General features: G+C 41.2%; 2 protein-coding genes across 3 annotated transcripts; both read right to left on the minus strand.

Annotated features, from left to right (window-relative positions):
- Positions 1-266: 266 nt before the first annotated feature.
- cyp51 (cytochrome P450, family 51) lies at positions 267-16,609 on the minus strand. 2 transcript variants are annotated; one of them, XM_075450070.1, is made up of 10 exons: positions 16,344-16,609; positions 16,146-16,244; positions 3,807-3,983; positions 3,580-3,706; positions 3,222-3,396; positions 2,941-3,060; positions 2,572-2,767; positions 2,145-2,240; positions 1,890-2,058; positions 267-1,798 (listed from the first exon to the last, which is right to left on the minus strand). In XM_075450070.1, the coding sequence occupies exons 1-10, from the start codon at positions 16,503-16,505 to the stop codon at positions 1,620-1,622; spliced, it is 1,500 nt and encodes a 499-aa protein (XP_075306185.1). In that variant the 5' UTR covers positions 16,506-16,609; the 3' UTR covers positions 267-1,619. The 2 variants fall into 2 exon arrangements, with proteins under 2 accessions (XP_075306185.1, XP_075306186.1); XM_075450071.1 differs by lacking the exons at positions 16,146-16,244; positions 16,344-16,609 and adding an exon at positions 13,933-14,321.
- A 1,455-nt stretch (positions 16,610-18,064) lies between these two features.
- krit1 (KRIT1 ankyrin repeat containing) lies at positions 18,065-24,408 on the minus strand. The gene is made up of 17 exons (XM_075449986.1): positions 24,160-24,408; positions 23,075-23,244; positions 22,758-22,911; positions 22,574-22,666; positions 22,356-22,485; positions 22,008-22,251; positions 21,767-21,882; positions 21,513-21,656; positions 21,249-21,405; positions 20,735-20,842; positions 20,216-20,372; positions 19,852-20,003; positions 19,575-19,741; positions 19,345-19,432; positions 19,042-19,248; positions 18,778-18,894; positions 18,065-18,608 (listed from the first exon to the last, which is right to left on the minus strand). Exons 2-17 carry the CDS (start codon positions 23,174-23,176, stop codon positions 18,519-18,521), a joined length of 2,226 nt encoding a protein of 741 aa, XP_075306101.1. The 5' UTR covers positions 23,177-23,244; positions 24,160-24,408; the 3' UTR covers positions 18,065-18,518.
- Positions 24,409-24,688: the final 280 nt, after the last annotated feature.

Here is a 24,688-nt window from a genome sequence, read left to right on the forward strand (position 1 = left end):
TGAGCAAAGAAATCTTTGTAATGCCTGAATCTTTTCACATGAACAGAAAAGGCGAACTAAAGATATAAAATGACTTGGCTCCACGACAGTCAACTGTAAAATGACCTCTTTCTTTGCATCCTGCTGTACACATAGTGGAACACCCCTCTTCTCTGGTGTTTGCATTTGCTCAAACACTTTCCCGTATGTCTTTAATTCTCATTTTGACCCAGGTTCTCAAAAAAAATGCAGTCATTTGAAAGAAAATACCACGAGGACAACAAATCAAATGTTAAAACCAGTCATTGTTTACTGTTTCTGAAAAATACATCATTTTCAATTTGACGCCAGCTGCACAAGTCTGGAAAAGATGAGAAGGATCATCCAGCATCTGTGATGACGACAGTTGGGGTGTTTCATAGTGCTCATGGCATGAGTAACTTGCACATCTGTAAAGGCTCCATTAATGCTACGTGCAACAACCACGTTTTGCACAAACTACAACGGCACGACTACAGAGAGAGAGTCCAGCTGGCGACCTGTCTGGGGGTGTACCCCGCCTCTCGCCCTATAATGTAATAATAATAATAATCGGATTAAGCGGGTACAAAAAAAATGGATGGATGGGAAAACATTTAACTTTTAAAACTACAGGCTTTATATTCAAAGTTATATACTTCTTAAAAGCTATATTTCTCAGTTTCAACATCCAATTACTTGTTTTTGTACTGCTATCAAATTTCGGGGTTAAGTTGTTTGCATCACACATTTTATTTTTTTTTTTTTATGGTCGACAGTTTTTGGGGAGAAAAAAAAAGCTTGCGGTTAACCAAAGGGGTCACATAAATATGTGGGATTAGGAAATGCAACCTTTAGTTCTGAAATGTTTCCCTGGATGTGTGCTAGCATTAAAAAAAAAAAGGCTCATTGTCCTGCATCAAATCAGCTAATTGATGTTAATGCTCAGATTTAACATCTTCAAGCTTTTAATGTTAAAATATAAGGATCTCTCCTCAACAGGAGTGTATCCTGGAACTGTTTCATGAGCATTTAAAGGATTGTCTTCGCAATTTGATGCTCAGAGAAAAATCTATAAAAAAATCTACCAAATCTGCAGAGGAAGATCGTGTGTTCGAGTCAAAAGCTTCAGACCACAGCTTCAGCTGGTAGTTGGAGGGCTTTCCCCAACTGTTGTTTTCAAAAATCGCCTCATGTTAAGGATTATTACGGTTTGCTGGACAACTACTGAGAAAACTAAATCTGACTAATGTAAAACTGTCTTCCTGGGACAGACTCCATCTTAATTCAGTCAATCATCCATCGCAAGGCACACAATTATTTCTCAGTTCCAAATTTTTTTCTCTCTTTAAATTCACATTGTGAGTATGAGCACTAGCTTTGATGCTGAAGTCACAGAACCATGTAGTGCAGTCTGGAAACATCTAAAAACGATGCACTATGCTAACATTCAGAGCGAGGGCTGCAGCCTTAACAAAGGAAGCATAAAAGCACAGGATTGACATTAGAAGCAAAGTGCATTCATCTATATTTTTCTTCAATTCAAGTCCCAGGACGTCAGAGCTTTAAACACTCGGGAGGTTCCTTTGTGTCCTTGTTTTTCACACCTCCACCACCCGCCCTCACTGCTTTCTCCTCTTGTATCTGATGATGGGGTTGTGAGGGGTGTGAATCATTGTGGTGTAGTTGATGGTGGGGAAATATCCATCCGCAAGGTCGAATTCATACATACGCAGCATGGTGGACCAGATCGTCTTGATCTGTACGTAGGCAAAGTTTTCTCCGATGCAGCGATGACGGCCTGAGGATGGAAAAGAGAACGGTTCTGATTACACAGATGAAATACTGCTCGGTTTACGGGTAAACGCAGAAGGTGAAATAATGTAACGCACCAGCGCCAAATGGCACGTAGGCAAACTTTTCCCCTGCAGCAGGGTTCTCGTTGAGGTAACGGTCAGGCTGGAACTCCATCCTCTCCACCCAGGTGTCGTGCAGACGGTGGTTGACAGTCGGGGAGACGCAGACCTGGTGGCCCACAGGAATGGTGTATCCCGCAGCAGTCTGAGAGCAAGTTCATACGAGAAGTTTCAGAAAAACGTGGCAATGAAGGCGAGCAACTGTGGACCGCATATGATGCGTACACCCACCTGAGGTGTGCGAGCCATTCTCATCATGGTCATGATGGGTGGGCGGAGTCGCAGGGTTTCCTTTAGGCAGCGCTCCAACAAGCTGAGATCCTTCAGCTGAGGAGACCGACAAGGAAGAATGAGGACTCACCAAGTCTTTGTGATCGCATCAAAACGGCCCCAGATGAGTCACTACTCATTTCATACCCAGTGCTTTCACATTTATATACAACTAAGGCTCAATATGGGGTCACAATGTAGGCTCCCACCTAAATTCACCCAGCAGTAAGTTTTGTAGAGACTCCCGAGGTGCAAAACAGTACAGAGCCAAAAATACATTTCAGAAAACACCACAAAATGTATTACAAAGTTTTTTTTGTTTATTGTTAGTCTTTTTGCACCTCTGGGAACCCTAACTTCTGTTGCTTGTCATAAAAGGGACTCTAACCTGATCCAAGTCGAGAGGAGGCAGGTCTTCTCCGCACACAGCCTTCTGCTCGGCGTAGCAGCGCTCCTGCAGAGCTTTGTCTCTGGCCAGGAAGAAGCCCATCCAGGAGCTGGTGGTAGAGGACGTGTGCTGGCCCGCAAGGAGGAGACCAATCAGCATCCCCGCAATCTCATCATCGTTCAGCGGCCGACCGTCTCTGCAGAGAGATCGCAGTTCAGAGAGTTTAAAAAATGGTTTGCACAAACATTCTGTTTTGTCCTTTAGCCTAACAGTTATGCTGTTTCTTTGCCTGCCCGACTAAAACATGCCAAAGGAGGCTTGTTCGATTGATTTTCGTGGGCGGTTGCTGGATAAAGGTGGCCATCTTACTTGTAGGTGGCATCAATGAGGGTTTGCAGAATGTCGTCCACTTTCTCCCCGGACATCCTGCGTTTCTGAATCACCTTGAAGAAAATATTCTTGATCTCTCTGTGAGCTTTGTCCCTCTTCCTAAAAACAAAGAGTCAAACAGTTTCTTTGATACGGTAATATTATAATGGCTTTCCCAGGTGGATACTGTTTTTCCTGCCAAGTTAAATTCAGCCTTTCGTTCATACAGTGGCAGGTGCAACACTGGCTGCACGCAGACGCGAGGGATGTCACAAACCCACCTGAAGCTGGGTAAAGGCAGCCAAGTGGGCAGGAGCCAGGCAGCATGGCTGAACCCTCCGTCCAGATCGGCATAGAGCTGGGCCACCCGTTCATTCAGCATACTGCGGATCTCCTTCCCGTGGAGGCAGGTGCTGGCTGTCAGGATGATCAGCTCGGACAGAGCGTCAAACAGGTCTGACACAAGCAAAAGGTCACTTAGCGAGCCTTTCATCGATGTTATACCAAATATATGAGTCCTGTCACATTATTACTCCGTTAGTGTGAGGTCAGGACTCCAAACACAGCTGCACAACACATTCTAAATTACGAATTATAAATCTCAGTCAGTCACATCGCTAGGATTGTGAAGCATCTTACTTCTCGCCCCACTGTCTCCCCATCTCTGAAAATACTCGATGGTTTCCGCCTCAATTAACCTGACGTGCTCCCTAAAATGAGCAATGTTCAGACCAGTCTTCAGCATCTTCTTCTGTTCCAGAAAGATCTGCAGCAGATTAGAGAAAGTGCGCTGTAGCTGACTGGCACTAACGTTCACCTGAGAGGCTTTGTTCATAAGTGTGACCCGACGGTTCGCAAGGACTCACAGGGTTCGGCACATCGTAGGCTACTCCTTTGCCAAACACCGGCGTGGTCAGTTTGGAGTAAACGTCCTCTGCGTTCAGGTCTTCGTTCTTGCTGTTGAACATCAGGGTGGCCGCTTCGCTGCCCAGCAGGTAGGTGAACGTCTTCCCCACCATGGTGAAGCTGAACACAGGGCCATACTGCAGCACAGCGAGAGAGAGACGCAGGGGCTCAAACAACACTCAGAAGTCAAGGAACAACAAACGAATCTAATGCACTGCCTTAACCTCTATTCTAACTTTTAAAACCTTTACGTATTGACAAGTAATGATCCATATTTATACGAATAACAAGCTTCTTTGTTCTAAGAGGTCACAAATCAAAATGGCATGGGATCAAGAGCTTTATGGCATCTAACTTGAAGGAAAAGTCAAGAAATGTGTCCATGTCTGAGATGAAATTAGATTAGATTAGATAGAACTTTATTGATCCCTTTTTCCCTCAGGGAAATTAAGATTCCAGCAGCACCAATACAGAAAAAAATTATAAAAATTATACATGCACATATAGGGATATGTACAATAAAGATATCCAAGTGTGTTTACTGTGTGATATTGCACATAATTATTGCACTTGTGTCATGGGCGTCAGCTTGATTTCAGAAGTGCTGGGGACAATTACCATAAACCTGAGTAAGGTTTGAAAAGTGCTGGGTACAAGCTAGGCCCATTACTTGAGAATTGAGGTTTCATGATAAATAATAGGCATTGCATTAGATATTGCGTATTGACGCGATATTGTCCCCATATTAAAAGTTGAAAGCCATCTGCGCGGTCTTGTTTAGGCCGTCGGAAACATCCTGTTCGTTACTTAGGTGAAGTTAGTTTTACGTTGGATATTCGACAGACATTCGCAAGCAAGCCACTCCAACATTTCAAGTGCACCCGTATTGCAGACTTTACAGTAAACACACGGAGAGGACGACTGCAGCATGTTCCAACTTCCTGTTTTCAAAATAAAATAAAAATGAAAAAATATGATATTTAAAGCAGAGATGAGCTACTGTGTATAAAGTTATTGAAATTTATGGACAGAACTGAATTGTAAAATTAAAAGGCGTATCTCATGTAGCAAGTGTAGTTACATGACCCCACACTGATTTTGAGTCAATTGATCACATTACCAGGAAGCTATTGAGCAAAAAGACTAATATTTACATATAAATATTAATAAAAAATATGAACAGATCTAAAATGTAAAAATAAAAGGCGTATCTCATAAAGCCAGTGTAGTTACATGACCTCACACTGATTTGGAGTCAATAGATCACATTACCAGGAAGCTATTGAGCAAAAATGCTAATATTTACATATAAATATTAATGAAAAATATGAACAGATCTAAAATGTAAAAATAAAAGGTGTATCTCATGTAGCAAGTTTAGTTACATGATCCCGCACTGATTTGGAGTCAATTGATCACATGACCTGGAAGCTATTGAGCAAAAAGACTAATATTTACATATAAATATTAATAAAAACTATGAACAGATCTAAAATGTAAAAATAAAAGGCGTATCTCATGTAGCAAGTGTAGTTAAATGACCCCACACTGATTTCGAGTCAATTGATCACATGACCTGGAAGCTATTGAGCAAAAATGCTAATATTTACATATAAAAATTCATTAAAAATATGAACAGATCTAAAATGTAAAAATAAAAGGCGTATCTCATGTAGCAAGTGTAGTTACATGATCCCGCACTGATTTGGAGTCAATTGATCACATTACCAGGAAGCTATTGAGCAAAAAGACTAATATTTACATATAAAAATTCATTAAAAATATGAACAGATCTAAAATGTAAAAATAAAAGGCGTATCTCATGTAGCAAGTGTAGTTACATGATCCCGCACTGATTTGGAGTCAATTGATCACATTACCAGGAAGCTATTGAGCAAAAAGACTAATATTTACATATAAAAATTCATTAAAAATATGAACAGATCTAAAATGTAAAAATAAAAGGTGTATCTCATAAAGCCAGTGTAGTTAAATGACCCCACACTGATTTCGAGTCAATTGATCACATGACCTGGAAGCTATGGAGCAAAAAGACTAATATTTACATATAAATATTAATAAAAACTATGAACAGATCTAAAATGTAAAAATAAAAGGCGTATCTCATGTAGCAAGTGTAGTTAAATGACCCCACACTGATTTCGAGTCAATTGATCACATGACCTGGAAGCTATTGAGCAAAAATGCTAATATTTACATATAAAAATTCATTAAAAATATGAACAGATCTAAAATGTAAAAATAAAAGGCGTATCTCATGTAGCAAGTGTAGTTACATGATCCCGCACTGATTTGGAGTCAATTGATCACATTACCAGGAAGCTATTGAGCAAAAAGACTAATATTTACATATAAAAATTCATTAAAAATATGAACAGATCTAAAATGTAAAAATAAAAGGCGTATCTCATAAAGCCAGTGTAGTTACATGACCTCACACTGATTTGGAGTCAATAGATCACATTACCAGGAAGCTATTGAGCAAAAATGCTAATATTTACATATAAATATTAATGAAAAATATGAACAGATCTAAAATGTAAAAATAAAAGGTGTATCTCATGTAGCAAGTTTAGTTACATGATCCCGCACTGATTTGGAGTCAATTGATCACATGACCTGGAAGCTATTGAGCAAAAAGACTAATATTTACATATAAATATTAATAAAAACTATGAACAGATCTAAAATGTAAAAATAAAAGGCGTATCTCATGTAGCAAGTGTAGTTAAATGACCCCACACTGATTTCGAGTCAATTGATCACATGACCTGGAAGCTATTGAGCAAAAATGCTAATATTTACATATAAAAATTCATTAAAAATATGAACAGATCTAAAATGTAAAAATAAAAGGCGTATCTCATGTAGCAAGTGTAGTTACATGATCCCGCACTGATTTGGAGTCAATTGATCACATTACCAGGAAGCTATTGAGCAAAAAGACTAATATTTACATATAAAAATTCATTAAAAATATGAACAGATCTAAAATGTAAAAATAAAAGGCGTATCTCATGTAGCAAGTGTAGTTACATGATCCCGCACTGATTTGGAGTCAATTGATCACATTACCAGGAAGCTATTGAGCAAAAAGACTAATATTTACATATAAAAATTCATTAAAAATATGAACAGATCTAAAATGTAAAAATAAAAGGTGTATCTCATAAAGCCAGTGTAGTTAAATGACCCCACACTGATTTCGAGTCAATTGATCACATGACCTGGAAGCTATGGAGCAAAAAGACTAATATTTACATATAAATATTAATAAAAAATATGAACAGATCTAAAATGTAAAAATAAAAATCTCATAAAGCCAGAGTAGTTAAATGACCCCACACTGATTTCAAATTCAAATTCAAATTCAAAAATACTTTATTTATCCCAGAGGGAAATTAAATGTTGATGTAGCTCAATTAAATCAAAGAGTTATTATAGATGCTGATGGCTGTGGGCAGGAAAGATTTCCTGTAGCGGTCCGTTTTGGAGTCAATTGATCACATGACCAGGAAGCTATTGAGCAAAAAGACTAATATTTACATATAAATATTAATAAAAAATATGAACAGATCTAAAATGTAAAAATGAAAGGCGTATCTCATGTAGCAAGTGTAGTTACATGATTCCACACTGATTTGGAGTCAATTGATCCCATGACCTGGAAGCTATTGAGCAAAAGTGGGCCGCTCTCTGGTGGCGGTGCAAAGTAGTGGTCTCACTGGGGCCGGTGACCATGACTGCAAGCTCTCCATTGTGCCAGTCAAGGTCAAGTCTAAAAAAAGGTCACAGAATTGTGGAAACGTATGCCTTTTTGGATCAAGGCAGTTCTGGCTCCTTTTATACATCAAACCTGATGAATAAGCTGAATGTGTCAGGAAGAGGAACTAAAATTCTCTTGCGTGCTATGGGCCAGGAAAAGCTTGTGGGAAGTTGCATTGTTTCGGATCTGGAAGTAGCTGGTCTGGAAAGTGACCTCTACTGTGACTTGTCAGATGTCTTTACACAGAAGAAGATGCCTGTGTGCAGGAGCAACATACCACGGGAGCAGGACCTGGTCAGATGGCCATATTTACGAGGCGTACACCTACCTGAAATTGATGCAGACATTGAGCTTTTGATCGGCTTGAATGCACCTAAAGCCCTAGAACCAATAAAGGGGATTCCAAGTGAAAATGATGGGCCATACACTGTTCAGACATTGTTGGGATGGACTGTTAATGGGCCAATGTTTTGATGAATACACTTAAAGGTGCCTTCCTCAGCTACCTTAGCAGGTAGCTGTAGCCTTAGGCCAGGGGCAGATGTCATCAGGTGGTGTCCGACCTTCACTGGGTGTTTCGGCCCTCAACCACAACACCCTCCAGTTGGTGGGCCCGCAGTGAGTGGCCAGCTCACTGCCCACCTGCCCCCGGCTTCCAGCATTCCTCCTCTCTCTTACTCCAAATCCAGCATGAGGCTCGTTCTGCCTCCTCCCCCATCCGGCGAGCTGCCTTCTTCTTACTCTGCTCATCCATCCCTATGGCAGAAAGGAAACTCCATGCAGATCTTGCTGGAAAGCCCCTGCATCCTATCTCCACAGGAAAGACCCACGCCTGCCAGCCTCTGTCTCGGCAGTCTTGGGCCAGCTGTTGGTATTTTGCAGCCTTCCTTTCATGGGCCTCCTCACAGCCCTCCTCCCATGGCACTGTCAGTTCAACCAGGATTATCTTCTGGTCCTTGGTTGACCACAGCACTATGTTAGGTTGGAGGGTTGTTTGCACCACCTCTGGAAACTGTAGCCTCTTCCCAAGATCCACGCTCATTTCCCAGGAGCTTGCGGCATGAAGAATGCTGGGTCTTTTCCTTAGTATGGGCCTAGCTCCTTCCTTAAGGAAGGTGATGGCTCTCTGTGCGGTTGTGTGGGCTGATTTCTTCTTGACCCTCTCCCGCTCTATGGTGTCGGCCAATGAGAGGAGTACTTTGTCGTGGCGCCACCTATACCGCCCCTGGGTTAAAGATGTTTTGCACCCAGACAGTATATGGGCCAAGGTCCCCCTCTGGCTGCACAGCTTACAAAGTGAGTCCTCTCTTAGCCCCCATGTGTGCAGATGTACTGGGGAGGGGAGGGTGTCATAAACAGACCGCAAGAGGAAGGAGATGCGATAGGGCTCCAGACGCCACAGATCCCTCCATGTGACTTTGCGCCTGGGAAAATCCCATTTTGTCCAGGCCCCCTGGGAACCTTGCTGCACTGCTTTGGCTACCCGTTTCTCCTCCTCCCTGCTCCTCACTTCTGCCTGCACCATGCCTCGCCTGGTTCTTATGTTTGCGCCTTCCCAGGTTTGAAATTGTGCAGAGCCGAGGCCTTGTCGGTGGATGCACTGATTGCCAACTATATCCCGCAACTTCAGGGAACTGACTGCCTGGTCCACAGCTGTGGTGGCAGCCCACTTGCGTCCAGACCTGGTTATCATGCCAGCTTGTCTGATGAGGTCGTCGTTGGAATCCCTCAGACTTAGGACAACTCTGCATTTTGCCACCTTGTACTCCTCAACTACTGATGACAGGGGGAATTGCAGTTGACCAGACCTGATATAAAGGCCCACTGATGAGAAGCTTGGGGGAATGCCCAGCCACCTCCGCAGGTGCTTGTTGGTCCTCCTCTCAATGGCCTCGATGGTAGTCATGGGAAACTCATAGACCGTGAATAGCCAGAGGAGCCTGGGCAAGAGGCCGTGTTGATACAGCCAGGTCTTGAACTTGCCCTGGAGTAAAGACTTATCAATCTTCCTCAGCCATACCTCGGTCTGCTTCACCGCCTCAGCAATACTGGCACTATCCGTCAGTGACACGTTGAACCACTTTCCCAGGCATTTTATTGGGTTGCCCTCGATGGATGGAATGACCTCACCCTGGACTTGAAGGCTGAACTTGCTGGTGACTTTGCCCTTCTTAATGACCATGCTTCTGGACTTCCTGGCTTTGAACAGCATCCCTGCCCAGGAGGCGATGCTGCCCAATGTTTCCAGCACCCACCTTGCTTGGATGTGTGTCACAGTTGTTACTGTGATGTCATCCATGAACGCTCGCAGCGCTGGTTGCACAACACCGGATTCCAATCTAGGGCCACGGGTTATGCCTTCTGCTGCGGATAACAGTAGGTTCATTCCAATAATAAACAAGATGGGGGAGATGGTGCACCCTGTTGGGATCCCCTTTTGGAGGTCCAGCCAGCTGGTGGTAAAGAGTGCCGATGTAAACCTGAGCCGAAAACCTGCAAGGTAGTTGGTGATCATGCCTCGGATTGCCACAGGGATGTAATAATGGTCAAGTCCTTCTTGGATGAGATCATGCGGAATTGACCCATAAGCATTGGCAATGTCTAGCCAGATGACTGTTAGGTCGCTCTTCTTCCGTTTTGCTTCTTGGATCAGCTGGCTGATCATTGAGGTGTGTTCCAGGCAGCCCGAAAAGCCTGGGATGCCACCTTTCTGGATAGATGGGTTGATATAGTGGTTTTGCGTCAAGTAGGAGGTAATTCTTCGTGCCAGAACAGAGAAGAAAATCTTACACTCTACACTAAGAAGAGAGATTGTTCTGAACTGAGAGATTGCGGAGGACCCCTCCTCTTTTGGAACAAAGCATCCCTCAGCCAACTTCCAACTTGGTGGAATTGTCCCCTTGGCCCAGATCTTCCTCATGTTTTTCCACAGCCTCTTAAGAAGCTTGGGGCACTTCTTGTATACCTTATATGGTATACCGCTTGGGCCTGGGGCAGCCGATGATTTGGCCTTGCGGATGACGTCTTGGATTTCTTGCCATGTGGGTTCCTTCACATTCAACTCAGTTGATGGCTTCTCAGGCCTAGAGATGTTGCAGTTGGCCCCTAGACCCTGACCCCTGTTAGGATCGGTGTGAGTCTTTTGGACTGACAGCACCGCAGTGCTAAAGTACGTCAAAAATTAAACCTCCAGATACAAAACATTTTTGGCCAATAGGGTCTCAGAGATCCTTGCAGCGTCTTATGCAGCTCAGTGGAGATAAGTGAGCACCTTGTCCAATCCAGCAGATATTGCTTCCAGGGGACTTGGAGTGAAGTCATTCCTTAAGGATAAACAATGGATGTGTGGCCCACAATTTCTGCTAGCAGAGGAGCACTGGCCTACAAACCCAGACGGCTCAGAAGAACTATCGGAGCAAGATGATCCTGAGTTCAGAATGAGCATTTTGGCTAATACTGTTTCAGCCAAAGAAGAACTTGACTCAGTGTCTCAATTGATTGACCGTACAACAAAGAGGAAGAGAGTTACTCTGGAGACACAGCAGCAGAAGGTGGTGACAGTTCAGTGGATGATGAAGGTGCACAAGAAAACATTCAGACCCACAATGTACAGACAGTCCAAACTAGTCACAAAAAGACACAAGAACAGGCAAAGAAAAGCCATGGAAAGGGAAAGACAGACGGTATGAAGGACAAAGAGGAGGAGAGTTACTCTGGAGACACAGCAGCAGAAGGTGACAGTTCAGGGGATGACAAAGGTGCACAGGGTGAAGAGATTGATTACAGACATTGCAAACCAGGAAGAAAAAAATTCAAAATTTCTATAACAAAAAAAAAAATGGGACAAAATAAAACCAAAACATGACATGAATAAACTCAGATCTCTATGGACAGACACATTATATCATGAATTTTTGAAAGAGAACCCATGTTGCACACTTGTGTTTATATACCATCATGTTAAAAAAAGTCTTAGCCACAAAAAGAAATGCCACTATTTATGAGATACGCCTCTTATTTTTAAATTTTTAGATCTGTTCATATTTTTTATTAATATTTATATGTAAATATTAGCATTTGATTTTTGCTCAATAGCTTCCAGGTCTTGTGATCAATTGACTCCAAATCAGTGTAGGATCATGTAACTACACTTGCTACATGAGATACGCCTTTTATTTTTACATTTTAGATCTGTTCATATTTTTTATTAATATTTATATGTAAATATTAGTCTTTTTGCTCAATAGCTTCCAGGTAATGTGATCAATTGACTGCAAATCAGTGCGGGATCATGTAACTACACTTGCTACATGAGATACGCCTTTCATTTTTACATTTTAGATCTGTTCATATTTTTTATTAATTTTTATATGTAAATATTAGCATTTTTGCTAAATAGCTTCCAGGTCTTGTGATCAATTGACTCCAAATCAGTGTGGAATCATGTAACTACACTTGCTACATGAGAAACGCCTTTTATTTTTACATTTTAGATCTGTTCATATTTTTTATTAATATTTATATGTAAATATTAGCATTTTTGCTCAATAGCTTCCAGGTCTTGTGATCAATTGACTCCAAATCAGTGTGGAATCATGTAACTACACTTGCTACATGAGATACGCCTTTTATTTTTACATTTTAGATCTGTTCATATTTTATATTAATATTTATATGAAATATTAGCATTTTTGCTCAATAGCTTCCAGGTCTTGTGATCAATTGACTCCAAATCAGTGTAGGATCATGTAACTACACTTGCTACATGAGATACGCCTTTTACTTTTACATTTTAGATCTGTTCATATTTTTTATTAATATTTATATGTAAATATTAGCATTTTTGCTCAATAGCTTCCAGGTAATGTGATCAATTGACTCCAAATCAGTGTAGGATCATGTAACTACACTGGCTTTATGAGACACGCCTTTTATTTTTTAATTTTAGATCTGTTCATATTTTTTACGAATATTTATATGTAAATATTAGCATTTTTGCTCAATAGCTTCCAGGTCTTGTGATCAATTGACTCCAAATCATTGTGGGATCATGCAACTACACTTGCTACATGAGATACACCTTTTATTTTTACAATTCAGTTCTGTCCATAAATTTCAATATCTTTATACACAGTAGCTCATCTCTGCTTTAAATATCATATTTTTTCATTTTTATTTTATTTTGAAAACAGGAAGTTGGAACACGCTGCAGTCGTCCTCTCCGTGTGTTTACTGTAAAGTCTGCAATACGGGTGCACTTGAAATGTTGGAGCGGCTTGCTTGCGAATGTCTGTCGAATATCCAACGTAAAACTAACTTCACCTAAGTCTGTTACGTTATTGCACAGCCCTTGACACACCAACAAATCTCAGACAAACCTCGACCAAGCAAGAGCGCATCAGGAGACGTAGCCTGGCTACAAGCAGCCCTTGCCCTGACAAAGTTTTCAAACATTGCCAGGCTATGAAACGACGGGCAAGAGTGAACGAGCAGCAACCCCTCTGTGAAATAAGTTTTCATTCATTGTCTATCTCGCCTGATATGCATCATAAACACTGACGAATCTTCACCTGCAACACCAGCGACGTCTTTCATCGCTCGGCCTAGTAATTACTTGCAACACACACAGACATAAAGAAAAATGGTGACAGCGCACCACATCCACATCCAAACTCAAGTTTCAGAAACCGAAATTAAGCTTCAAACTAGAAACAACAGGCACCGGGCATCAAACTTGCCTGCACGCACGCACAGTCAGTCAGTCAGACAGACACACACACACACACACACAATCGTCCACTTGTTTTTGATGTCCACTTCGCTCCTGCACCCTGTGTTTATATGCAAAAGTCCCTTCTTTAGATCGCTGTCCACTCGAGAGAGACCCAGCTAATATGACAAGACAGTTATGGTAGTCCAACTTCTATGCTAACCAGTCCAGAGCTAAATACAAAGCAACATGGAGATACTGTAAAATTGTCAGCTAGACAAGCCGTCAAATCGAGAACCCATACCAAGTCATGAAGATAGGAATAAGAACAACTACAACAGCCCTGCCATAGATTACCAGGCAGTTACCACAAGCTAAACAGGTTTACACATCGTGAAAAGTGTGCCTTGTATTACTCTTTAGGTTAGCCAGACTAGCCACAGACTAGCTTATGACAGTAGGCTACACACTGATTTAGAAAAGTGAGTGACAATACAGACAGACCGTACGTGAAGGAGATGAGATGAAATATAAAAAAAAATAGTGCCACGGCGGACACAATGATTAGTGGAAATCCTTCGGCCCCTACCTTGTCTTGTTCGTAGCGTCTGTGCAACACATCTTGTTAATATCCATATTTGTGTAGTTGCTATCCCATTGTGAACGTATTTCTTGGCGATTGCAGAGACAAATCTGTTCAATTTGTCCCTCTTTTTCTCCGCTCCCCCCTTCTGTCGTTTAATACCTCCTCCTGGTCCTCGATTCATTTTTTAAAGATTGTTGTAAGTAATCCATCCGCGACATCTACCGTCCCCGTTTATCTCTTACTTTGACCAACAAGCTACAGAATGTTGAATCTTCTACGTTCTATTTTTTTTTTGGCGGGAGCCGGGTAAATGAAATTCCCACAAGGCAGTGCTTTACTCCAGTTGTCTCAAACACATACAAAATATAGATAGATATACATTTATTTTATTTTAAACATTTTTACATCGTACGAAGATATATTCAGATAAATCAAATCAAATCAAATCAAATTTATTTGTATAGCACATTTCATGTACAAACAGTTCAAAGTGCTTCACATAAAATAAAAGCATTGCAGCAGGGAGTGCAAGAAGCATTAAAAATACATAAAAGAATATAAAGAGAAACAAATAAAATCATTTAAATGAATTTAAAAACAGGCAACAGTCTAGATAAGTTAAAAGATATTTCATGCATAGACACATGAGAAAAGAAATGTTTTTAACCTGGATTTAAAAATGTTTACATTTGGTGAAAGTTTAATCTCCACTGGCAGTTTGTTCCACTTGTTTGCAGCATAACAGCTAAATGCTGCTTCTCCATGTTTAGTCTGGACTCTGGACTGGACCAGCTGACCTGAGTCCTTGGATCTAAGAGCTCTGCTGGGTTTATATTCTCTGAACATATCACAGATGTATTTTGGGCCTAAACCGTTCTGGGATTTGTAAACCATCAGCAGGCTTTTAAAATCTATTCTGTGACTGACTGGAAGCCAGTGTAAAGATTTTAAAACTGGTGTGATGTGTTCAGATCTCTTAGTTCGGGTTAAAACTCCAGCAGCAGCGTTCTGGATGAGCTGCAGATGTTTAATGCTCTTTTTGGGACGTCCAGTTAAAAGAGCATTACAGGTCCCCCTGTATATGACTTTTGGTCCAAGGTGCATAGTTGCCTTGAAAATATTTTAGGATTTCCCATTCCTATGCACCTCCCTCTACTTTTATTTAATGATGACTCCATTCTTAGCAGTAATACCAGATTGGCTCAGAGGAAAGTTATATTCGCAGGTCTGACTGCCGCTAAAAAGACTATACTATAATAAACTCTTGGTTTTCTCCAGACATCCCATCGGCAAAGGAATGGCTAAATCGCTTTAGAGACATTGCTGTTTTAGAAAGGTCATTGGCTGTCGTACGCAAAGCGCGAATATCTCCTGTACAGACCTGGGACGCTCTTATTGGATCTCTGTCTGACATAACGTTGCTTGCTCGTATATAAGGTGTTTTCTGCTTATGTTGTCTCTGTAGGTCAGCTCACTTTCTATCCTCTACCTCTCATCTTTTGGTTTACTTGTGCGCATGGTGTGTATGTACATGCACTTATTATGTGTATATATATATGTGTGTAGGTATGTGTGTATGTAGGCTATGTATATATATATATATATATGTGTGTATGTATGTATGTGTAAGTATATATATATATATACTTGTGTATATATATATATATATATATATATATATATATATATATATATATACTTATATATTTTCTTTTATTTTCTTTCTCTCTTTGAAAGTCTTTGATGGTAAGGCAGTGGCGCTGTTTTTGTAATGTGTTTGAACTGTTCAATAAAAAGTTTGTCACAAAAAAAAAAGAGCATTACAGTAATCGAGTCTACTGGAGATGAATGCATGGATGAGTTTCTCCTGGTCTTTTTGGGAGAGGAAACCTTTAATTCTGTTGATGTTTCTGAGGTGGTAAAAAGCTGCCTTGGTGACAGCTTTGATGCTGAAAGTCAGATCTGAGTCTATCAACACTCTGAGGTTACGAACTTGGTCAGTGACTGTAAGGTCCCGAGTCTCAAGATATCAACGCTGACCCTGGAATTTTACAGAGTTAAAACCACATTATATCTAGTTTGATCTCACAGCTTCAGATAACAAGCAAATATTCATGTTTGAGATGAAGGATCGAGCGTTTGCTAAAAAAAAACAAAACAAAAAAACAGGACAGTTCATGAGCGAAGAGCTGCAGACGGGCTAAATAAACACTTACTTTTTCATAAGCATCTTCAAGAAATTCAATGGGGCTTTTTCCAAATGCAATCGCATGGCCGAGGAAGGGGATGCTGGAGGGGATGTAAGGTGGAGACTTCTGTGGAAAAAAACAAACGTTATGTTGAAATGCACGAGAGTGAATAGCTACAAACACTCTTAAAAACGGCAATGGATGTGTAATGTTAGGACAAATTACCACATCTTTTTCTGAAGACTGTCTGAGCAGCAGTTTGGAGACATAACCGATGGTGAGAGTGAAGAGCGAAGCTGCGAGCACCACGGATGTCAGGTTTTCGGATATTTTCCCCACCGTGTTCCCGAGTATGTTAGAGCTTATCTGATAAAAGTGCGCAGACATTTTAACAAACGACTCACGCAATCGTCAAAAAGCTGTCAGAGAACACGACAAAGGTATATGTCCCAACTGTCCGGCAGTCCAGCTAATGTGTTTCGCTGGACCGTTGGAGATGTCTCTACCTGTCAACACGGGTCCTGCCCCCGCCTGACCGGCTGTAGCTTTTGATTGGCTGTCGTGTGCATGTCAGTCAAGTGGCAGTGACTGTGATTGGCTGGCGCCACCTGAAGCGATGTCTTGCTATATGATGTCAGTCCAACAGGGCTATCACAATCGATTTAAAGCACTTTTCATTAACTTTTTTTTTTATATAACTTGTAACTGCATATGAATGAGCACGTAGTCATTTAACTATGACGTCTAAAAGCTCTTTTAATTTCTGATGACCCAAAATAGTGAAATATACCAGAGTTTTACAAATTTAGCTTACAGTCTTGTAAAGCTCAAAAACAAACTTATGTCGAATATACAGCAGATGTGACCGTCTAACATACGACATGTCAAATAATTCAAAATTGTATTTATTTATCTTAATAATTTCATGGTTTCTAAGTTGTACAGCATGGGATTGACTCATGTGAAACAGTTTACAGGTCAAATCCTCACAGTAGGAACTCTACACACTCTTTCATTTGTTTAACACTCTGCTCAGATTCATTACAAGACTTTTGAGACAAAATATCTTGCCAGGTCATATTTTTACTTTCTTCTTCTGAAACTTCATAGTTTGGCAGTGGGTTTTAGATTGTTGTGGTAGAATATACAGCATGTACTTTGTGGTTAAACTTTATCATTTATTTTATTATTCAAACTGTACAAATCTGTGCATCTACTGTCTCGTGACGTCAAATAGAGCAACAGTAATGAAGCAATGTTACTGAAAGCCTCTCAGATTGTCTTCTTGGCTACTTATGTCTTTTTTCTTTTTTTTTTAGCTTTCGTACCGTGTTGAAACTGTTTGGCCTGAGGTGGAATTGAGGTTGTTTATTTTAGCAGAATCTGTCCACAGATATCAGATATCCATCGATAGCCCTTGTGAAAAGTCTGAAGCGCTTACTGTTTTTCAGAGACTGACTGTGCATGTGGTTAAGTCTGTCAAGTTACCAATCAAATTGTGTAACCTTGATTATTTTGGTCATGGTTGTTCACCTTCGGTGCAGTGTCTCTTGTGTCACATAAAGCTGATGTCCAGCTCTGATCATCAGCAGTATGCTTTCTTCAACATCTCCCGATCACTGCTGCAGTTGTGCTTTTGCTGGTCAACAAACTTGTGTTCTTTTCCACTTTTGTTAAAATATTACTATAGGATTGGTGATTATTTTCCTTATTCAGCCATTACACAGACATGCAGATAGACACAGCCTCTACTTATCTATATAAGTCCTGCTTTTATTGAGTCACTTTATAACCACGTTTTTCACAGTTTGCTTAATTGGGAATCTGTGTCCTTGAATTTTTCACCTTGTGTGTCAGTGCACTTGCTTTGGCTGCTTTGAATCACTGATTTTCAATCTAGGCTTTCAATAGTGTTTAAGGAGGAAATATTAAATAACTGAGGAATAATGCAATTATAGAGGTGATATCATTTTTAATCAATTGACGTTGAATCGATAGTGCAGAGCTGTGTATGCAGTATCAGTGCGTTCAGTAATTCCTTTACAGACAAAGCAATTAATCCCTCAGTAAAACACTTCAGCCATATAATCCACAAAATGAGCCACGCTAAAATAACAATTATTCGTATATTACATGAGGTTGAAACTTTACCGACATGTTGCGCATACATCAATCGGTTTATTAAAACAAACATTAAATAAGAAACATATTTACATTGAATCAAAATGTAGGACTCATCGAAATACACATGGTTTAGTTGTGTCAGATATCGCTAGCTTGTTATACAAAAATGAGGCAGTCGTGGAGAGACCGACTCTCCATCAAGAATTTCAACAATCAGATGATGGTCAGCATGAGGAACCTACACCCGGGTCTTTCACAGATGTGGTTTGACAGTTTTCAGCCATAGGCATATTTATCTGTAACAGCTTTATCATTTGGAGTCATGTGTCCACTGAGTTTCATTAAAAGCTTCACAATAAGGCCAGCCTGGAAGGAAATAATGAAAAAAAGAGATCAGTTTGCTAATATTTATTTTCAACATGTAGCAATTGAAACTTCAGCTGGAATTCCTTTTGGATTTCATCCTTCTGCTTTCAACAAAAATCCCAAAATACAATATTTTAAATTTGAACCCACTTGAATATGGAGCCGTTACCTGTTTTGTGTGCACAATAAAGTTCATTTTGTTGTCACCGCTGTGTATCTGGAAGTACTGGTCAGCGTGTCCGAGCTGCCACATGAACGTGCCATACTCCAGGCTGATGAGAAGCACCTTGTGTTCATATAAGACACAAAACAACTTTACAAATTGAAACCTTTACCAGTATTCTCATGTGCTAACGAGTAATTGTTCGGAGAAATAAGCAGCAGCTTTTACATTTACATGGCAAACAGAAAAAATCTGGAGTGCAGAAGATACCTTAGTCTCCATGTTCATGAGATGCAGACCCTTCGTGTTGACCCCGACATAAACACGGATGACTTTGTGGTTGCTCGCACTGGCTTTGGTGTAAACCTGACCCGTGAAGAAAGCCGCTCCATAGGTGGGGATGTCCCAGCAGTTCTGCAAGAAGAGCCTCTGTAGGTGGTGCATCTCTTTGCTCACTCCTTCGCTGGTGCTCAGGGCCTGTTATTGGGGGGGCAGTCAGGCTTCGAGTCAACTCAGGGAGTAATCAGATGTTATTTAAAGGATTGAAATAAAAACAGAAAGACATGAGCGTACTTTGTATTCATGGAGAATCCTGTTGGTCCAATGGTATGCCTTGCTTTTCACCTTTAATATTGGTACAATTGATTTTAGGTTTTCCTCACTGGTGAAATACAAAAAAACCAAACAGATATTAATTTTCTCATTTGACTAAATGCAAAAATAGCATTCAATTAAAAACGTCATTATGTTTATTGTCTGTTGTTCATTCAATGTGCATGATTTAAATGCAAAAACAGTCTCACTTGAGGAAGCCTTGCTTGTGCTTCTTGCTCTCATAGTTGCCATAGATGATCTGCAGGAGGAGGCTGGCAAGTGTGATCAGTTTGCTGTCCGGAGCAGGAAAGAAACCCTTCAGGAGGCAGTGACGGGCCTCGTCGAACAGGATGAGGATGGCCAGCGGATCCTCCACCTGCGGCAAAGCAGTGAGTCGCAGAGTGGAGATGTTTTCAGGCAAGCCGTGCAATTTGGACGTTTCCAACACAAAGGCTGTGAAAAAAAATATTTTTAAACGTGAAGTACCTTTTTCTCAATGTCAAGAGGCAGTCGGACGTCCCTGCGGAGGAAGAGCTGAGGTGTCTCTCTTTGGGGATCGAGCACTGTCAAGTCCGTCACGATTTCTGTCCAGATCCGAAGGTGCTGCAGGGGTTTGTGGTACGGCTTCAACTGCAGGTCTGACACACACAAAACGCACACTAATCCTTATACTGCATTGCAACAAAAACAAAAACTAAAGAAATATGCTAAATATACATATAATATGGGAAAAATATTAAGTTTATATCAAATCAAATATTTTTTGAAAAAGACTTGGATAAAATGTGTGTCCCGAGAAGTTGACAAAGCAGCTGAAAAGGCACATGAAGAGTTTAGCGGGTCTACTCACGGAGGTTCTCTGAGCAGATCCAGATGGTGAAGTACTGCTGGGTTTCCTGAGAAAGTCGCATGCCCTCCATTATCTGCTGCACTGTCGTGTTGTTGCCATGTTTTAGCTCCACAGAACGATAGGAACCATCCATGCGGTAAATACGCACCTTTTCATACTGTGGAACACACAAACACGAGTCACACACAGAAGAGAATTAAAGTCACTTTACTGATACTGATATACTTGAGGAAACAACACCATCTAGTGACCAACAACGTCACGTTGCTTAACATTAACCTTTAGCGTCTTTATTCCCTTTTGAGCTCAACTTGATCATACAAATTGTCCTGTTAAAGCCCTCATTACATTTATATTACACTTTAAAAATACATTAGAAGATCTGCATCACAACTGTGACTGGTTTTATATGACCCATGATGAAATATGTTGCTATAAAACTTGTATATTCTCTAAAAACAAACCATTTTCATCACAGTCTGGTTTCCAGCTTAAGTAACACAAATGTACGTGACTCACTGGTTTGCTGCTGGCTTGCTGCAGAAGTTTCATGGAATCCTCCCATTCGTTCTGTTTGTTTTCCTCACACACCTGGAGAGGTGATCTCGTCTGCTGATCCTCAATGTGCTGTTGTGGGAGGAGCAGATGCCAGAATTAGCTAGTTATTAACTAGCACTTTAACAGCATGCTGGGTGCTGATACATGAACCGTGACATCCAGCCTTTCAACGTGAAGTCAGTAAGACATACACCAAAGTATTAGTGGAGTTTGGTGTCATGAACACCCAATATCATATCACTTTATAACAAGAGAACAAATTTAGATTAAATTCAAGCTGATTTAAACAAATAAATCAAACGTGGACCATATTTAGCCTTTTATCTACCAGAAGGAAAAAGTAGCTGTCGCAACATTTGATCGATATCTTGTGAGAGAATTATATTTATGCCAATATAAATCATCAGTCAAGCTGCGCAAATACCAAAAGGAGAAAAACATAGTATAAGGACAAATTCACAGTCATGTTTCATACCCGGTCGATCCCAGGATGCTGCAGCAGGAGCTGCACTATATCTGCGTGGCCTCCTCTGGCTGCAAAGTGCAGAGGCGAGCTGAGCTGGCCGTTTAGCAGGTTTGGATTACAGTTTCCTTTCTCAAGCAACAGCTTTGTTGCTTCCACTTTACCATGCCTGGAATGAACCACATAAATATCAAACTTATCCATTATTCATTATAAGCGAGAAATGGCAAAGTCTCAGAAAGTAAGAGCAGGCCGAGAGATGAACATCAGACTCACCAGCAGGCATAGTGTATGGGAGCCCAGTGGTCACTGTCCAGCTGCTTGACCGAGAAACCGCTGTCGAGAAGCTTAGAGAGCAGGTCTGTGTCTCCTTCACAGGCACTGCGATGGAGGGGAAAGTCGTCCACCCACTGATGCTCTCTGTGGAAAAAAAACACGAGTCCAATTATCCAGGAGGCCCCAAAAGAAGAGAAAATCGGCAGAAATTGATGTCAGACGACAGTGCTGCTCATGCAAGAAAAAGCCCTCACTTGTCTTCTGTCACACAGTTTGGCCCGTGTTGCCATTTCTCCCTCTTAGGGATCTGGATCTTGGAATAGTCTGGTGCTCCAAGCCCAAAGTATGGGTTGATTATAACTTTATCCACCTGCAGACAAACAAAAGGGAGGCAATTTAGGAGTCATAGGAAATACGATGGGCACTTTGTGTCTTCTTTTACATAAATGCATCCAACTTTTCATCTTTCAAACCAACATGAAAAAGCTCTCTTACCCGGTTGGTATACTGCAGATCGGAGCCATACAATGGATTGAGGACGCACATGTCTGCCTTCTCCAGGGACATCATCTTGCTCTTGATCTCTAGAGCAGTGTAGCCCATGTGCAGACCCTCGTCGCTTTGCTTGCCCTCGCTGCTGTAGGCTGGGTTGCTCACGTTGGTTTTCACCCGCTCTACAGGTGCTGGCCTGAACAGGGCGGGGATGGCGTGAGGCACAGTGTGCTGCTCTGCTAACCATCTGAGGAGGGGAAGGAGACAAAGCTGAAACCCGATCTACCCAAATCCTTAGTTTAGTATCGTTTACTGAGAAAGAGAGGACCACGTTCACAGGAATATCCTCACTTGTCTAAGGCCAGGAGCATCTTGGCTGTGATGGGGCAGAAGTGAGTGCTGGTTTCACTGCATACCCGCATGATGTCCTGAAAGCAGTAAAAACTGGGGCTCCCAGGGTGGTGGATGGGCTTGTTGTTGTCTGTTTAAAGGGAGTCATTAATCTACCGCATGTACAGCCAAAATTTAATCTTAGGAAGCCCGTTTGGTAAAAGACATTTTGTGCCCACCTTTAACATTGACTGGCACAACAAAAAGAGAGACCTCCTTCCCTTCATTGTCACCATCAAGAGCAAATTTCTTCATATGCACCACACGTTTTCCTGCAAACCAAAACAATCCAGATAAAGTAGTCTGATGAGGTCATGAAAGTCTTTGTGTTTGTGCAAAAATAAATAAATAAAAACACCTCACCACTGAAGCCTTGGTTGTTGGAGATGGGTCTCATAATTTCATCGACATAGTCCAATATGGATTTGGATTTGTCTCCTGCTTTGATCTTTGTCGTCAGAAGGACTTTCTTTCTTTTCTTCTCTTTCCCCTCCAAAGGCACCTCCTTCAACAGGATCTTTGCGGGCAGCAGAGAAAACAAGGAAACTAACAGTGAGTTACACAGTCTAGATTGTATGGTTGATCTGTTTAGATGTCGGCATTCTCATTTTGTTTAGTACGATTTTGACTTTTTATTGAAGACTGCATGTGGGTTGGGCTGTAGTGGATTCTCAGCATACCTCATAGGCTTTAGCTCTGTATTCCTTGGAGCTCAGGCTGACTTGATTTTTTGGACGAATGACGGCAACAAAGACATCTTCAAGGCTGTCCTCGTTACCCATCGCGCCCACTTCTCTTCAGACACAACCAAACATCCAACACGGGGGCCAAATGCTGTGGAGAGGCATGCCTGAAAGGACAAGTCACATCATGACTGTGGAGAAAAATAATTCCATGCTTAAACTATAGAATAAGGGATTCATTCATCGACCGATTGATTTTGCGACTATTCTGCTCACCGGTTGGTTGTTTAAGTCACGTTTCTAGTTTTTTAAGCTTCTCAAATGTTAAGACTTGCTGCTCAGCTCATTTGATCGTAGTCTGTCAGTTGGCACAAAAATTGCACAAAAAACTAATGAGCTGCATTTCATGAACCTTGGTGGAGAGGCAGATAACTGGATAAAGCAGGAGCTGCTCAGTTTCACATCCTGATCAAACTCATATCACACAAATATATGCATTTATAATGGGGATATCAGTGGCTAATCATTTAGAAAGTAAGTGTGTATTGTTGCCTTAATCTTACTCGAACAGGGTGCTTTGAATGTCTGAGAGAATATATACTACATCACAAACGTGGGTCGGATGAGCAGTAAAGAAACTGGGTAAGAATGGGCAATTTACCTATAAAAACAGCAGTGAAACTTAAGTAAAACACACATAAAACCCACCTGTGCTATTTCATATCATGATGCTTTGAATAGCTTTTACCACACCGTGTAAATAGTTAATAATAATACATTTATCAGATTTTATGCGCTACACCGTAATAATTTTTAGTAACACTCAACTAACCAACTTGAGTTCAAAGGAAGGTCACGCCCCGGAAACTAGAGTCTGTCAACTTAAAACTGTTCTTATGTCAAGTTTTAAGTCCTCTGTGCTCTACCACACATGCTGTTACGCCCAATCTATAACCCGCTGAAAAATTTTCTTTGTCAACACAATAAAAAGTCAACTTTTTGACTGAATAAGCAGCTGTAGCCGGGATGCTACACTCAACCACATCCCTGCTTTTTCCGCTCGATGAGCAGCTGAAACTTACCGAATGCGATGCGAGCCTTCCGCAAACGGACCAAACACAACTTCCCTCGGCTCTCCGACAGCCTTTGCTATTGTTCAATAAACAAGCCGAAGTCAAAATGCTGCGCCAGGTTAGCTTCCACAGCAGTTTTTTGTTTTTAGGTTAGGTGGTTGGAGGCCTTTAAGACGGGGCAGGGCTGCAGAGACAAACAGAGGAATCACGTTACGTTTGAATGCAGCGGCTCCGGTAGGACAACAGAGGACTCTGGTGGTGAGGTGGACTCGGTGCGGCAGCTAAAAATACTGTCCTACTGTAGCGGTCAAATCAGTGGATCAAGTAGAATTTATTACGGAAGCCCAGAGCGGACGTGGTACGTGTAAACTTTTTTTTTAATGGTTTTCTTAACAATGATCGTTTTCTCGAGACGAGTTAATTTACCGATGGTTTTCGAGGCCACCTTTTCTCCCCAGTCCGAGCTGTTTATATGTGTTTATATGTATTTCTGGCATTGGTGTGTACCCATTTTTACCCCCCTTTCATTGAAAACTGA

This window comes from Odontesthes bonariensis, chromosome 18 (genome assembly GCF_027942865.1).
Source record: "Odontesthes bonariensis isolate fOdoBon6 chromosome 18, fOdoBon6.hap1, whole genome shotgun sequence".
Lineage (NCBI taxonomy): Eukaryota > Metazoa > Chordata > Actinopteri > Atheriniformes > Atherinopsidae > Odontesthes > Odontesthes bonariensis.